This window comes from Mytilus californianus, unplaced genomic scaffold (genome assembly GCF_021869535.1).
Source record: "Mytilus californianus isolate M0D057914Y unplaced genomic scaffold, xbMytCali1.0.p SCAF_1, whole genome shotgun sequence".
NCBI lineage: Eukaryota > Metazoa > Mollusca > Bivalvia > Mytilida > Mytilidae > Mytilus > Mytilus californianus.
Genome location: NW_026262581.1, coordinates 123026763 through 123043464, shown reverse-complemented (window position 1 = coordinate 123043464; position 16702 = coordinate 123026763). Strand labels below are relative to the sequence as shown.

The window sequence follows — 16702 nt, the reverse complement described above, 5'->3', positions numbered from 1 at the left end:
CTATTGAATTATTGTCTTCACGTAGTATATTTCAACGACAACTTTTCCGTAAGCAGTGACCTAATCAAGAGACCTCTCGTCTCGGAAACCGCACAGCGCAAGTGCGAGGGAAAACCGTGATGAAAGAAAAGGTAAATAATTGTGCACTGTAAGGTAGATAGTGTTAAATAAACTGTTGAACAAAAAATAATATACTAAATCATTTACAAACTGATATGACCAATTCTAATTAACAAATTGAAACGCATAGAAAAGATATAAAACACAAATAACCTCGATCTATCAACTCACTGATTTTTCAGGTGCCCCATGATTCTTTATTGATTATTTATCAAGTTCACGATCGGTAGACTTCGGCAACAAAACTCGAAAGTTAATGAGCAGCTTAAGTTTCCGATCAACAACCACTGAGTGAAATATTTTTTGTCGATTATACGTTATGATTCGTAACAAGGATTTGTATACTATACAAATCCTTGTTCGTAATAAAAAAATAATGTTTAAAAAAAGCATAGAAGACTTAGTTTAGTATATATGCATGCATTGGTTCAATAATTTCGTTAGAGCTCTAACATTATAATAGCACAAAACTTGTTTCATATGACTTTAACAGGGTATTTTCCTTAAACTTGTTTAATCTTTATACCCTTGACTAGAATAAGATTTGCTCAGTTTTCTGATCGACAAATTTCTATAGCACCCTGGTTTTGATGGAGATCGTGTTGTAGTGTTTCGTAGACCGTTGATTGCCGTTCATGGTGTTGACTGTCTTTCTCATTGGTATCTTCTGATCTTTTAATAAATATATTGGCTTTAAAGAAAAAACTTAAATGCTTTAAAATTTAACGGAGGAGAAGAGACGATTTTTTTTCGGCGTTTTTTCTCAAATTTTAAGATGACCTGTATCTTTATGTTATTGCATGGAACTTAACAAAAATGACGAAACATGCATTTTTTGTGTGCGATTTAAGTTTTCCTCTGAAAGTATTTTTCTAACGAACAGAAACATTGTTAGCGCACTACTTATATACATGAAAAAAGTATTAAATTTATAAAAGTTATGGACATATTCATCTGGTCGTCCACAATCTTACATCAACAACACCTAAATTTTAAAAAATAAAAACGCTTATAATATACAATGCTTTAGTTAACCTGCTGTATTATTGTCTCAAAATAAGGATCGCAGTTAAGCAATAAATCAATTCGATTTATAAAGATAATCATGGTTACTCTCACATATTCAACCTAATTTATTTTACAATGAAAAAAACATGATTAATAGTAATGTGACTTTTTTTAAAACTAAAACTGAAGAATTAAAGAGACGGTATAGTAATATTAGGTATTTCAGAGGAATATATAGCTTCACATAGTCATTAGTCACTTGGAGAATCCTGGGTTTTTATAGCATTTTTATTATGCACACCTTATTACCGGCTATCACTACTGCAGATACGATAGGATCTGTGTTCCCGATTGCCATTGTAATTCAATGAATTTTACCATCGTGTACAGCACATTTTGATCTGTGTAACGTATCGCATTTGCAGGACCGATAGCAAGGTATATGGTGTGCTGTATTGGTGAGACCAGATTTGTTATATGTCTCGGTGCTCTTTTTGATGCCTCGACCTTTTTTTTGATAAATTTATCATTTATCTATTTGTCTTTGTAATTTAAGAGGTAATTACTTAAATAAGAAAGATGGATTTCAATATTTCCAGGATTGGAATATTGTCGTTTTACGTTACTTCAATCCAGTTGGTGCTCACAAATCAGGCAGAATTGGAGAAGACCCTAAATGTATTCCGAATTTAATGCCGTATTGTGCCCAGATACTTGTAGGAAAGAGGAAGGAACTGAACGTTTATGGAAATGATTATGACACGCCAGATGGAACAGGTCAGAAATATTTGAAAGAATATACAACTTATCCTCTCATTTTCCAGGTTTCTTTGTTTTTATCATACGGTTTGTCATTGCCGTTTTTATATGGTTTGTCATTGCTGTTATGTTAACATGGTTTGTCATTGTCGTTTTATATATATATATATATATACATAGACTCTTGAATTTTGAAGAGTCGAAATAGGATGAACGGATTATATAAACCCGAAGTCAAATATAATACAAGCCCAAACGAAAACATATAAACAAGTCTAAATTGAAAACAACGTTCAAACCTATGATTGCGTTGGATAAAAACCGCAATGTTTATATGTGTGCATGCAAAACAAATTTCTTGGTAGAGGGGTCTAAATACAGCACAAACAAAATTTTCCAAAAGACCAAAAAAGTGAAATATATATATATATGGTATCTCATTTACGTTTTGTTTACATGGTTTTTTATTGCCGTTTTGCTTATATAGTTTGGCATTGTCGTTTTGTTTATATGGTTTGTCATTGACGTTTTGTTTATATGGTTTGTCATTGTCGTTTTCAGTATATATGGTTTGTCATTGACGTTTTGTTTATGTTGTATGTCATTGTCGTTATATATATATATATATATATATATATATATATATATATATATGGTATGTCATTGCCGTTTTGTTTAAATGGTTTGTCATTGCTGTTTTGTTTATATGGTTGATCATTGTCGTTTTGTTTATATGGTTGGTCATTGTCGTTTTGTTTATGTCGTTTGTCATTGCCGTTTTGTTTAAATGGTTTGTCATTGTGTTTTTTTTTATATGGTTTGTCATTGTGGTTTTATTTATATGGTTTGTCATTGTCGTTTTGTTTATATGGTTTGTCATTATGGTTTTATTTATATGGTTTGTCATTGCCGTTTTGTTTATATGGTTGGTCATTGTCGTTTTGTTTATATGATTTCTCATTGTGGTTTTGTTAATATGGTTTGTCATTGCGGGATTTGTTTATATGGTTTGTCATTATGGTTTGGTTTGTCATTGTGGTATTGTTTATATGATTTGTCATTGTGGTTTTGTTAATATGGTTTGTCATTGCGGGCTTTGTTTATATGGTTTATCATTGTGGTTTTGTTTATATGGTATGTAATTATCGTTTTCTATACGGCATCACTTTACATTACTACCACATCTGCTGGTGAACTGTCATTAACTGTAACAACGGCACAGTTGTTAGATTTTGGATATTGGTTTGATTTAAATGAATCATTTTCATTTTGTATTTTAAATAATGCAATTGTAGTGAAACTTAGGTTGACTGTAGACGGTTTTGGATGTACGTTTGGCCCATTTTGGTTTGGCTCCTTCTGGTCTAAAGCTTACATGATGACGAATATTCCAGGAACAAACTCTGTGTGTAATGAAATAAGTATATATAAAGGCAACAGTAGTATACCGCTGTTCAATAGTCATAAATCGATTAAGTGAAAACAAATCCGGGTCACAAACCAAAACCGAGGGAAACACATCAACTATAAGAGGATAACAACGGAACAACAAAAAAAAATTAACTGCAACGAAAACAAACGCCAACACATATGTAGAAACGGACTATTTGATAATAATATATCACACGATAATAGTATTAAAATTTGGAAGGTATTACTGCTTGTGGAATGTCCTCCTCGAGGCCAGTTGCAAATGCTCGGTACTTGCATTATTTGTAATTTTTTACTCTTTGGTTGTATTATTCAAGCACTGTTTGCTCGGCTGTTTGCTAATGATGGTCTCAACCTTTTTACCTATTTTCGTCCAAGACTGATTTTTTATTGCTTAAAGTCTAGTAGAAAATATTCAGTAGATTATGCAATAATTTGGATTTTTTTCGAGAGACATTTTAATGTATGAGCCCATCATACTTCATTTCCTCCTATAGGAGATTGACAACATGCATATATAAATTATGTACAATTATAAAGTTTTGCAATTATATAATAGAATGTCACTTAATATTTTGGATGGAAAAGTATTTACAGTCTACAGTGTTTTAGAAAGGAAAATCCTTCGTTAAGGAATTCCAAACAATGCTCTGGTGCTAAAAAGTCCACGAGAGCTTCCTGATTGCCAAGCAGAAAGCAAGACACGTACTCGTCTGATTTCGAAAGAAGTGTGTATACGAAATTGTCAGTAGTCATTTCTGATAATCTTTTATATAGTAAGTGTCTTTGTGAGAGAAGTTCTGTGCACATACTAATTTGATGGTAAAGTGTCTCTTGAACAAAGTGTCCACACAAGTTGCAGTTTCCGCTAGTCGGGGGAATAGACCAAAGTTTAGCTACATGTTTCGCGGTTAGAAGTCTGCCAGTAATTTTTGCATATTTCCACAGGAAATTATAGCCATTGTTCTCAGACAATCTTAGAAATCTTATAAAATCGTTGTCACTACGCATTCGCTCTTCCTTTTGAAGTATCTCACTCAGGTTAATCGCACTATTGACAATGTTTTTCCACTGAACTTTGGTTGGGAAACAGCCCGTATACATATAGCTATTCAAAAAATTCAAAAGTGAATATTTTGATAAAATGTTAATTACATCTGGGATGAATCCATATTGTTTTCTACCGGTATCTCCGAAAAACTGATAAAGTCTATAAATGAAAATTTGTTTGGTAAGTGATTCTGCCTTCATTTCGCAAAGTTTATACAGAAACATCAATTTCCGTTTTTCTACTAGTATAGGTAGTCTCTCAAGGTTGGTCATGGATTCACACATATCTGACCGTGTTCGTTTAGGGAAGCCTTGAATATGTTTAACAATGAAATGCTGGAAAGTTTCAAGACACCTTACGTCTTTTGGTTTTATCCCGTTCCAAAGCTCACATCCGTATAGTACCGCAGGTATAACGATTTTATTGTAGAGGCCACACACAGTTAACGGATTTAACAAACAAGATCCAGTACCGGCTATAGCAAAATAACCATTGCGACCCTTCCTACATGAATGCTGAATATCTGTGCTCGGTGATAAGTCAACCGTCCTTAATATTCCAAGGTGCTTGGTCTCAGTTGAAACGTTAACACTTTTATCACCTAGATTGAATACATGGTCTAGTTCAGTTCTGTAGCATAAGATAACAGATTTCAGAGGATTAAACTCAAATCTCAATTTAAGTGAATAATCGTACGCACAATTCAACATAATTTGGAGTCTTTGCGGTGAAGTACCAATACAAACTACATCGTCAGCAAATGATGGATTGCTTGTACGAATATTCGAAATATTTGCGGTTCCTACTAATTCTAATTCATTTAATAGGTCATTAATGTACACCAAGTAAAGGATGGTCGATAGTACACCGCCTTGTCTGACGCCTTGTCGGACTTTGAAGGGTACTGATACGTGTTCATTGACGTAAACGGCACTTGTTATATCACTATAGCAATCAGAAATCACTTGTAAAGCTTTACTATTTATTCCAAGTTGGTACAGTTTGTAAATTAGGCCGCTATGCCACACCGTATCAAACGCACGGGAACTGTCCAAAAACGCAACGTACAATTTGCATCCTGATTCTAAAAGGTAATATATAGTTTCTTGGAAGTTGAAGGAGGCAGTGATACAGCTAAGTCCATTTAGAAAACCTTGTTGTTGTGAATTGGGGAACAAATCATTTTTCAAGGAGGTTAATAGTCGCTTCTTTAATACAGTTTCGAACAGCTTATACAGTATTGGTAATAGCGATATAGGACGATAGTTTTCGGGCGCTTGTTTGCACTTTCCATTACCTTTATACAATGGAATCAATATGCCATGCTTCCAACACAAGGGAATACGACCGAATCTAATCACTGCATTACAAATAATGAGAATGACTGTATGTAGTTTACTTCCGCTGTACCTCACATGTTCGTTTTGTAGCTTATCATTTATCATATCCTGGTGCCTTTCGTAGCTTGAGTTTTCTAATCACTGTTTCGATTTCGTACAAGGTTATTTCACCTCCTGGGAGGAGGCCATTATTTGTTGCACATGACTCGAGTGTGCGATCTACGAATTCAGTCACATGGGCCTTGAAATCACTGTCAAATTTAGCGTTTTCGGTTGGTGTATAAACGTCTGCATAAAAGTCAGCAAAAGCATTTGAAATATCTTCTGGAGATTTACATTGTCGGTTGTGATGCAGTATTTCCGAAATTTGGTTGGTTTTACGGTTTTTCTGACGGCATATTAAGCGCCAAAAGAGTCTAACATCACACTCAGCTGCTTCGTCGATTTCACGGTAAGTATTGTCCATGTAGGCATTATATGCAAAACGTTGACGATTCCGGAATTCGTTTTTTGCAGATTTGTATTCGACGTAAGCAGGAAAGTTCACCCCTCGAGGTCTGCCTTGGTTAATCCATTTCCTGCGAGCCAAACGTTCAGCTGTATGTGCTTGTTTTACTTCATCTGACCAATACGGCTTAGTTTTGGGATTAAAGTTACCCGACGGTATTGTTATATTTGCACAGTCTTTCAATGTATCGTTAAGATTGTTAGCTTGTGTATCTAAATCAGACAAATTACATAACGGCAAGTCCGAAAGCTCAACTGCTATTTTATTGGTAAGTTCGTTGTATGCACCAAGACTGCTTTCCGATGCTTTGCGCCACGACGGCCAAACAGTATTGCAACCATTTGTTGAATTGCAAACATACGGTATACTCAGTTTCAGGAAAACAGGTAGGTGGTCCGAACTAAGACTTAATGTTCCTTCGGGAATATTTTCACAGGAAATAACGTCACCAGCTAATTCCTCGCTGACCAAGAAATAATCCAGTAAAGTTCGAGTTGGAATGTACGTAAATGATGAAGCATCACAAAGCGTTCTTGCATTAACCGGAATAATGTTATTCCTTAATATGAAATCTGAAAATACGATTGATTTATTCACATTAGTTCGATCAAGGTCGGTTACTCTGCAACTAGTGTTGAAATCACCGGCTACAATTACGGGACCAAATTTTGAATAGTTGCTGACATAATCTTCAACAATGTTCATTTCATATTTGTAATTTTGCATATTACTGTCAGCGGGTAAGTAGACCGAGAAAACAAATATAGAGTAGTTTTCGTTACACTGTATTTCAATTCCTAGTAATCCTTCGGAGACGGGACAGTTAATTGGTTTTATGTTGAACTTCAATGTTTTCTTGTACATAATTGCAACGCCACCTTTTCCACATTAACTGGTTTCAATGTTAACACTTGTATCCGCTATACCTAAACTATGGTAATTATTATCTAATGTGTTAAGAAATTGTAGAGAGTGGTTAAATAACTTATGCTCCGATAATACGGCAATGTCACAATTCGTATACCTAAAGAGTTCTGATAAGCAGACTGATGATGACATGATACCACGTACATTCCAAGTCACTAGAGAAAGCATGATTATAGTTATTAAATATCCAAAATGTACATGAATGTAACTAAGAGCCATCTTGATAGTGATGTGTCTCAGTTGAATGCTCATTGTTAAGCCGATCGTTCCATGCATGATTATTATACCAAGGTCGACAGATAATGTTGTTAGGCCAAAAGTCATTGTTTTGGAGTAATGCTTTGGATTCCATCGTAACGTTTATCCTACCAGAAATTCGTCCTTTGCGTGGTTTGAACAGTATGACGTGCGTAATATTAACACCACGTTGTTTCGCATAGCTCAATAGGCCCTCCTTACTCGAGGAAGGATCTATGTTTGTAATGTAAAATCTGGACGTTCGTTTTCGGCTTACACCGGTAAAGTTCTCATTTGCTGGTTTGGGATCATTATGACTCCCATTGATACGTACGTGAATTTGAAAGGCAGGTTCTAATGCTTTGGCCAAATTAGTAACTACGCTGTCAGCTTTTTCGTTTATGCCTCCCAGAAGTTTGTCTCTATATGAATCGCATTTTATGTTCGGTTTCGTTTGCTATTGCAATTTCCTTTCCGCAAGTTGGCGTAATTAAATCAACATTATTATCCGTTTCAATGATTTCTGTTGGGTGTTTTCCGCAATGTTCTAGAAAATCTACAGAGTCGTATGCGCCAGGTATTATAGGATCGGATTGTTGGGGGTCGATCTGATACATCATACGGTCTATTTCGGTTGTAATCAATGAATCGATTGACACATTTGACACAGTGGATTTATTCGTATTAACTGGACACATAGGTGTAGACATGTGTTCACTCGTACCTATTGTCGACGGTTGTTTATTTACTAGTATTTTGGGGTTCAATACGGGTTGATTTTTTCTGAATGTTTTTTGTAAAGACGTAATTGCGATACGATTTTGTTTGATTTCCGATTGGATTTCTTTCATTTTACTACTATGTGCCATAAAATTGAACTCGCTCACGTCAGATGCTAACCAACTCATGGTCTTGATTTCCGATTCAAATTTCACTATTTTTGGGGTAATTTCAGCTTTTAATAAATCAAATTGACGTTTGTTGTCGTCAATAACATTTTCAAGTTCTTCAATTTTTGCTTTTAATTTCTTTTCAATCCCGTCTTTACTTTTTATTATATTTTCTAACCCATTGACTCTTTCAATTAGCAACTGCAATGTACTGTTAATATCAATCTGGTTAACGGGGTTTTGTTCACAAATGGTATCATTATGCAAATTGTCACTTGTTGGATTAACCGACCTACTGAAAACAGAGTCAATCTCAGAGGCGTCGCCTTCTGTAAACATTTGCAGAATTTAACAATCCTTGGCGTATTTTTGTATGCTACTAGATTTATTTGTGGTTTTTCTATTGCAAAATTTCCCTTTTGGGCAACCTTCTATCTCGCCCGCCCGGGATAGCAGAATATTTCTGTACCAAGTTACTAATGATTCGTTGCCTTTTAAAGTATGCACAATCATGTCAATGCATTTTTCTCTGGGAAGGCCATTTAAAACCTTATCTAAGTACATTATAGTTTGCTGCGATGGAATGTATGAGTCTTGACTGAATGGAATACTATCTTGCGAATTGGACAGGCTATTGTCATTGTTTACATTTTGGGACTCAAACCATTGGTCACATTGGGATGAGTTCAATACATCGATTGCATCAGCATTTTGTAATGTTCCGTTTGTTTTACCTTCCAAATTGCTATTGAGTCTTACTGACACTAATTCTGTAAATGTTGGACTTATTGAATCGTCATTTGAATTGGAATTCTGACCACTGTCCGGAGGACGACCACAACACGCCGCCATCTTGTTATATAATATATATTGTTGTAATAAGTCGAAATAGGATGAACGGATTATATAAACCCGAAGGCAAATATAATACAAGCCCAAACGAAAACATATAAACAAGTCTAAATTGAAAACAACGTTCAAACCTATGATTGCGTTGGATAAAAACCGCAATGTTTATATGTGTGCATGCAAAACAAATTTCTTGGTAGAGGGGTCTAAATACAGCACAAACAAAATTTTCCAAAAGACCAATAAAGTGAAATATATATATATATGGTATCTCATTTACGTTTTGTTTACATGGTTTTTTATTGCTGTTTTGTTTATATAGTTTGTCATTGTCGTTTTGTTTATATGGTTTGTCATTGACGTTTTGTTTATATGGTTTGTCATTGTCGTTTTCAGTTTATATGGTTTGTCATTGACGTTTTGTTTATGTTGTTTGTCATTGTCGTTATATATATATATATATATATGGTATGTCATTGCCGTTTTGTTTAAATGGTTTGTCATTGCCGTTTTGTTTATATGGTTGATCATTGTCGTTTTGTTTATATGGTTGGTCATTGTCGTTTTGTTTATGTCGTTTGTCATTGCCGTTTTGTTTAAATGGTTTGTCATTGTGGTTTTATTTATATGGTTTGTCATTGTCGTTTTGTTTATATGGTTGGTCATTGTCGTTTTGTTTATATGATTTGTCATTGTCGTTTTGTTTATATGATTTGTCATTGTGGTTTTTTGTTAATATGGTTTGTCATTGCGGGCTTTGTTTATATGGTTTGTCATTGTGGTATTGTTTATATGATTTGTCATTGTGGTTTTGTTAATATGGTTTGTCATTGCGGGCTTTGTTTATATGGTTTATCATTGTGGTTTTGTTTATATGGTATGTAATTATCGTTTTCTATACAGCATCACTTTACATTACTACCACATCTGCTGGTGAACTGTCATTAACTGTAACACCGGCACAGTTGTTAGATTTTGGATATTGGTTTGATTTAAATGAATCATTTTCATTTTGTATTTTAAATTATGCAATTGTAGTGAAACTTAGATTGACTGTAGACGGTTTTGGATGTACGTTTGGCCCATTTTGGTTTGGCTCCTTCTGGTCTAAAGCTTACATGATGACGAATATTCCAGGAACAAACTCTGTGTGTAATGAAATAGGTATATATAAAGGCAACAGTAGTATACCGCTGTTCAATAGTCATAAATCGATTAAGTGAAAACAAATCCGGGTCACAAACCAAAACCGAGGGAAACACATCAACTATAAGAGGATAACAACGGAACAACAAAAAAAAATTAACTGCAACGAAAACAAACGCCAACACATATGTAGAAACGGACTATTTGATAATAATATATCACACGATAATAGTATTAAAATTTGGAAGGTATTACTGCTTGTGGAATGTCCTCCTCGAGGCCAGTTGCAAATGCTCGGTACTTGCATTATTTGTAATTTTTTACTCTTTGGTTGTATTATTCAAGCACTGTTTGCTCGGCTGTTTGCTAATGATGGTCTCAACCTTTTTACCTATTTTCGTCCAAGACTGATTTTTTATTGCTTAAAGTCTAGTAGAAAATATTCAGTAGATTATGCAATAATTTGGATTATTTTTTCGAGACATTTTAATGTATGAGCCCAAAACACGTTTCGTTTGCACTGAGGTCTTTTTCATACGAATATATACGTTTGAAATGACACATGAATACATATTGTATAGACATTTGTCTATGTTGACCTCTATTGTTGCATTTTATTTGTTTTGTATCGTTTGGGTTGCTATTTCATTGACGTTTACCGTACACTTCCTTTTGTGTATATATAATATAACAGTTATTAAGACAAAAACCGTCAAAATTTACATGTATATAAATAAAAAAAAAACATATTATATGAATTTGTAGAAATGTTAAAAATGATAGAATCAAATAAATTCGATAATAATTTGACATATATTCTTGTTTGCTTCCAATAAATAGGTGTGAGAGACTACATTCACGTATCTGATGTGGCGACAGGACATGTAGCAGCACAGACAAAGATAGAAGAAAAATGTGGTTTAAAGGTATAAAAGTATACATTTTAGATGATACTCATAATATCTATTAAATGCATCATTGGAGTACCAAAAATACTTGGCGAAAACGAGTTTAAATATTGATATATTCAAATTTATAATAAAACGTTTCCAAAGTATATGCTGTGTGATATTCTCGAATTTTCCTACGCTTTTATAGGAAAAGGCACACTTAATTATGCGACAAAAAAATACAATTAGATAATAGAAATTTGAATTAATTTACGAGAAGAATACTTTTGTTTTATAATATTTCTTAAGATTATAAGCAACGTGTGGTAGCTATATTCCATGCTTTGCTACCAGAAGAGACATACAATTGTTTTATATGACTCTGTTGCTACATCATAGAAAAGGTGAATTTACAGTACAGTCTATTGTCGTGAAATTAAATTATCTGAGTTATCTCCCTTTATAAATTATTATTCTTATAACTTGAAAAACATGCATAATTCAAATGTGTTCCTGTTTTTGTAAAAAGTATAATACCATACGATAATTAATGTAGATTTCTTCTTTGAGAAATTGAAATTCAAATAAATAATTGTAATCTGTATGAAAATTGGGAACCTACCGTTTGAGATTGAAATTGACAATCACATTTCCATACTCTCAAACTACTTTAAATACATCCGAGACGATAAGAAGCTACTGTCGTAATGTGAAGATCCATTACTTTTAGATAATACCCCGGGATACAGTATTCATGAAGATGAACAAATATTTATCAAAAACATACGGAATTTTGTTTTTATTTCATCTTTTTCAGACGCTCATGAGATTTTTTAATGTTTCAGTTTTGTAACTATTATAAATGACCATGATTTGATCAGATCATCCGTACATTTTTGGTTTTGCATAAATCAGATAATCAAGAACAAAAAATGTATTCTTCTACCCATTCCAGTGCAACAGAATTGTGTTAGCTAATACCTATACCTCAATTCTGTAGAAATATTTGTAAAATATATTATAATTCTTGATATATACATTGTAGATATATAATTTAGGGACAGGACAAGTATATTCTGTGATGGATATGATTAATGCATGTATAATTATCTTGTATCACACTCTATATAACAGTATATGAATACATTGTAGATATACAATTTAGGGACAGGACAAGGATATTCTGTGATGGATATGATTAATGCATGTATAATTATCTTGTATCAAACTCTATATAACAGTATATGAATACATTGTAGATATACAATTTAGGGACAGGACAAGGCTATTCTGTGATGGATATGATTAATGCATATATAATTATCTTGTATCACACACTATATAACAGTATATGTATACATTGTAGATATACAATTTAGGGACAGGACATGGATATTCTGTGATGGATATGATTAATGTATGTATAATTATCTTGTATCACACTCTATATAACAGTATATGTATACATTGTAGATATACAATTTAGGGACAGGACAAGGCTATTCTGTGATGGATATGATTAATGCATTCAGTAAAGCTGCAGGTAAACCAGTAAGTATAAGAATATGTCAAAGGGGAAATTAAAACATACACGAGTTTTCGTAGATTCATTGACTGAAAGTTCAACAATCTATACTGCAGCTCAAAGATTATAATTTACTCGATTGATTTTTTGTCCGATCCATATCGACCACTCCTATAACTGATAGTTGTGGTAAATGTGCGAGACTATAAAGCTAAATACACTCTAGGAATACCTACATTCATAACATCAAACATAAAGGATATATGAGTTAGTTACGAAAACTAAACTTACGAGACAATATTTTACAACGCAAGTTACAAAGACGTAAATAATGTCAATATAGAAACAGAAATGTTTAACTTCAGTTCATTTTTAGAAACATTTATTAAGAAATATGGGATGAAAACTCTTAAATTAAATATCAGAAAAAAATTACCAACTGTTGAAAATATTGAAAAGTTATCAAGTATGAAATCAGTCAGACAATATATGTCTCACAATATTGAGTCAATATCGACATTGTATTTCACAGACAAAATATTAAATTAAATAATGATGATGTATGTAATTAAATGAAATAACTAAATTGCATGGTTACCGCTGAATTAAAAAATGAAGTTGCTTATTGACAATTTGGTATTGAGCAACAGAGACAAGAGTTATTGTTGGTACATCTTTAATCTATTATCAAATACTAAGACCATAATAAATAGTCTATGAACTAACTTCTTAAAATCAAAATGTACCACGAGTCTTCATACTTTTTTGTAGCCAGTTATCAAATATCTTACTTTTCTTGCTTATTCTTATTATTTTCTTAATTCCATAAAGTAAGACAACAATGGTTTACCGAAGTTCACATCTCATAAAACGATTAAGAAGACAAGTCAAGATAACAAACAAAAACTGAGGAAATTGTCACTAAAATTGTCAATGTGTAGAAACAGGCCGTACGATGACATTTAGTTGCTACTTCATTTGGTCTGTGGTGGAAAGTTGGTCTCACTGGCAATCATACCACATCTTCTTAGTTTTTTATTCAAGGTGATCAAATATATACTGTTCTGAAATCTTTGAATGTTTCCTTTATGGGAACTAATATTGATTGTATTTTGCAAAGTTTAATACATAGCTAAGCATTTATTGCAACCCAAGTTCACTAATGGTCCTACACCCTGTCGAAAATTAGATTTTTGCATTGTTTTTAATCTCAATTCATTGGAGATGAACTGTTTGATATTTTAATCTGGGAAAATATGGTTTTATTTATTAGTTAAAATTGGACAGGCTTTCAGTTTTGTTATATTGGAGCACTGTTACACCATTTTCTACAGTTAGGGAAAGGGTTTAGAGCTCATAAAAATTATTTATTTCTCTTTTTAATATGATCATTAATTAAACTATTAAAAAGAATGCAAACAGAAGCATGTATGTTTCTTTGGTTGATGCCTTGAATTTTGTCATATTTTAGGAACTCAAATAAATAACTCACCTTACCACTTACTCGGTAAAACAAATTGTTCTTAAAATAATGATTAAAAGAAATCTGTAATTTGAATACAGTTCATCAAACAGTAAAATGGAAACTAGACAAAAGAACCAATCGAGATTTAAAAATATATCTTGTAGGTGCAATATAGAATAACAGGAAGACGTCCCGGTGATGTAGCATCAACTTACAGTAAACCAGATTTGGCTGCCAAAGAATTGGGATGGAAAGCCACGAGGGGTTTGAATACAATGTGTAGGTAGTCATTTGGAAATGTTGACACTGTAAAAGATTTACATGTTGAATTCAACTTTGAATGAAGTAGATATCTATTCTAAAGCGTTTTATTACTTGTTAAATATTTGTTTTTATTTCCATATATTTAATTTTAACCCGTTTAGAAGAGCAATTTTGAAACGATGGCATAATATATTGAAAGTAGACCATCTATCTAACATTTTAACAGTATATGTTCAATATTTTAGGTGAAGATTTATGGAGATGGCAGACGATGAACCCTGACGGATTCAATTCAAGCCGACCAACACCTAAAAAAACATAACTTAACACAGAAAATCTAGTGCTAATAAAGCTTTTCCCCTGTATATAATCGTATTGTCCGACCTATACGTTTTTAGTCTCTGTGTCATTTTATACGCATATCGCACATCTACAGGGACAAAATTTAGGAAGTTTATGGTTAAGTACCAGACAATGTAAGAATCATGCAATGGGTTATACACTGATAGTTACAAAATTGGATTTTGTATGGCTGATTTGCTCAAATATGGTGAACAAATTTTGCAACAACCATAATTTGCTCCTTTTTCGGTTAAATTTTCCAACATAATTCTAAATGACTGATAAAATATAATTGCCTATGCAAACCCCTAAATACCAGTGTGTAATAGCATGTGCATACTAATACCATATTCACAGAAACTTGGTCGTACTCCACTACATACTGATATTATTTGTTTAGTTATTAAAATGTTCTGTAGATTCAAAGACATGAATGAGTGTCATTTGTTTATCTACTACTACAGATAGCATTTATTTGCACGAGAATGGTATATAAAAAGTACCAGGCTTATATTTTGTACGCCAAACGCGCGTTTCTTCTAAATAGGACTCACTAGTGACGATGGAATAAAAATGATAAATGCCAAATAAAAGAACAAGTTGAAGAGCCTTGAGGTCCTTAAGGTTTTGCCAAAGACAGCTGAGGCAATCTATTCCTAGGGTAGAAAATCCTTAGTAGTTCGAACAATTCAAAGATTTGTAAACAGTTAATTTATAAATACATTGTATGACAATATCAATGATAATTCATGTCAACACAGAAGTGCTGACTACTAGGCTGGTCCGGGGACAGCAGTGGCATCAACCCAGTAGTTTTAGATCAACTCATCAAAAATACCAGGCTTATAATTTTGTACACCAGACGAGCGTAGCCAAATAAAGTACATGTGTAAATTAAGAAATCATTTTCAAAAGAGAAACTTATCCAAATGATCTTTAAAATTTTAAAACTAGAAATCACACAAATCAGTGCTTATAAATTAGCTATCATTAAGCAAGGGTCGTTATAAAAATATTGACAAAGATAAATTAATCTGTAAATTTTGTTCTTTAAATCCAATTGCAGATGAAATTCATTTATTTATAGAACGTCCAGAATTCGAACAACAACAACACGTTATGTTAGATTCTGCTTTAAAATATTTAAAAAATCTAGATACAGAAAACATATTTATTTGACTTCCTTCATGTGAACATGAAGAAATATGCTATATTGTGGCTCTGGTTTGTTATAAACGTTTTACGATAAGAAAACATCTTTATATTATCATTATCATTATCATTATTGTTTCTTTACTTCTGTCTATTTATAATCATTATATGTAACCTGCTCTTTATGGGCCGATGATCGGTTTACTAAAGTATTTGTATTGTGCTCCTGTAGAGTAAGCAGATCCAACTTCGTTATTAATTGACCTTCCAACTGTTCAGATTCTAGCGTCACTGGTGAGTCTTATGTAAACAGAACACGCGTCTGGCGAATTAAACCTGTTAAATTGTTAGCCTGATATCTTTGACGAGTTTTTACCACTGGATAGATGCAACTCCTGATGGAAGTTTCGTCCCCGATGGTATTATCAGTCCAGTCAGTACTTCTGTGCAGGCATGAATATTATCAGAAGTCCATTACTAGTCTATTAATGGACTTCTGATATTATTGATACAGTAATTTTTATAAATTTACTGTTCATAAAACATCCTAAATACTTTTTTTTAAAAACTTTTCATTTTCATTATTGATTTGGCTTTCCAGTTGTTTTGATTTGAGCGCCACTGATGTAGACTCACGCGCATATTGCGTATTAAATAATAAGCCTGGTATCTGATGAATTCTTATACAGCCACATCACATCAATGAATCATGTGGCAGGTTGATCTTAAGTTTGAGACAACTGGGATTAACCTAATTGCGGTATTATTTATTGAACTATTCTTTTAATCACTAAAAGA

General features: G+C 33.0%; 2 protein-coding genes across 2 annotated transcripts in view; one reads left to right on the top strand and one right to left on the bottom strand.

The window, feature by feature from the left end:
* LOC127712433 (UDP-glucose 4-epimerase-like) overlaps positions 1 to 15182 on the top strand; it is a 62465-nt gene extending 47283 nt beyond the window's left edge. The window contains exons 8-10 of the mRNA XM_052218877.1: positions 12630 to 12707; positions 14311 to 14425; positions 14656 to 15182. Of these exons, the coding sequence (XP_052074837.1) occupies positions 12630 to 12707; positions 14311 to 14425; positions 14656 to 14732 (270 nt within the window). The 3' untranslated portion in view covers positions 14733 to 15182. The remainder of the gene's footprint in view (positions 1 to 12629; positions 12708 to 14310; positions 14426 to 14655) is intronic.
* The window catches only part of LOC127712605 (ankyrin repeat domain-containing protein 29-like), a 262060-nt gene that overhangs the window by 54154 nt on the left and 191204 nt on the right, over positions 1 to 16702 (bottom strand). The window lies entirely within an intron of this gene.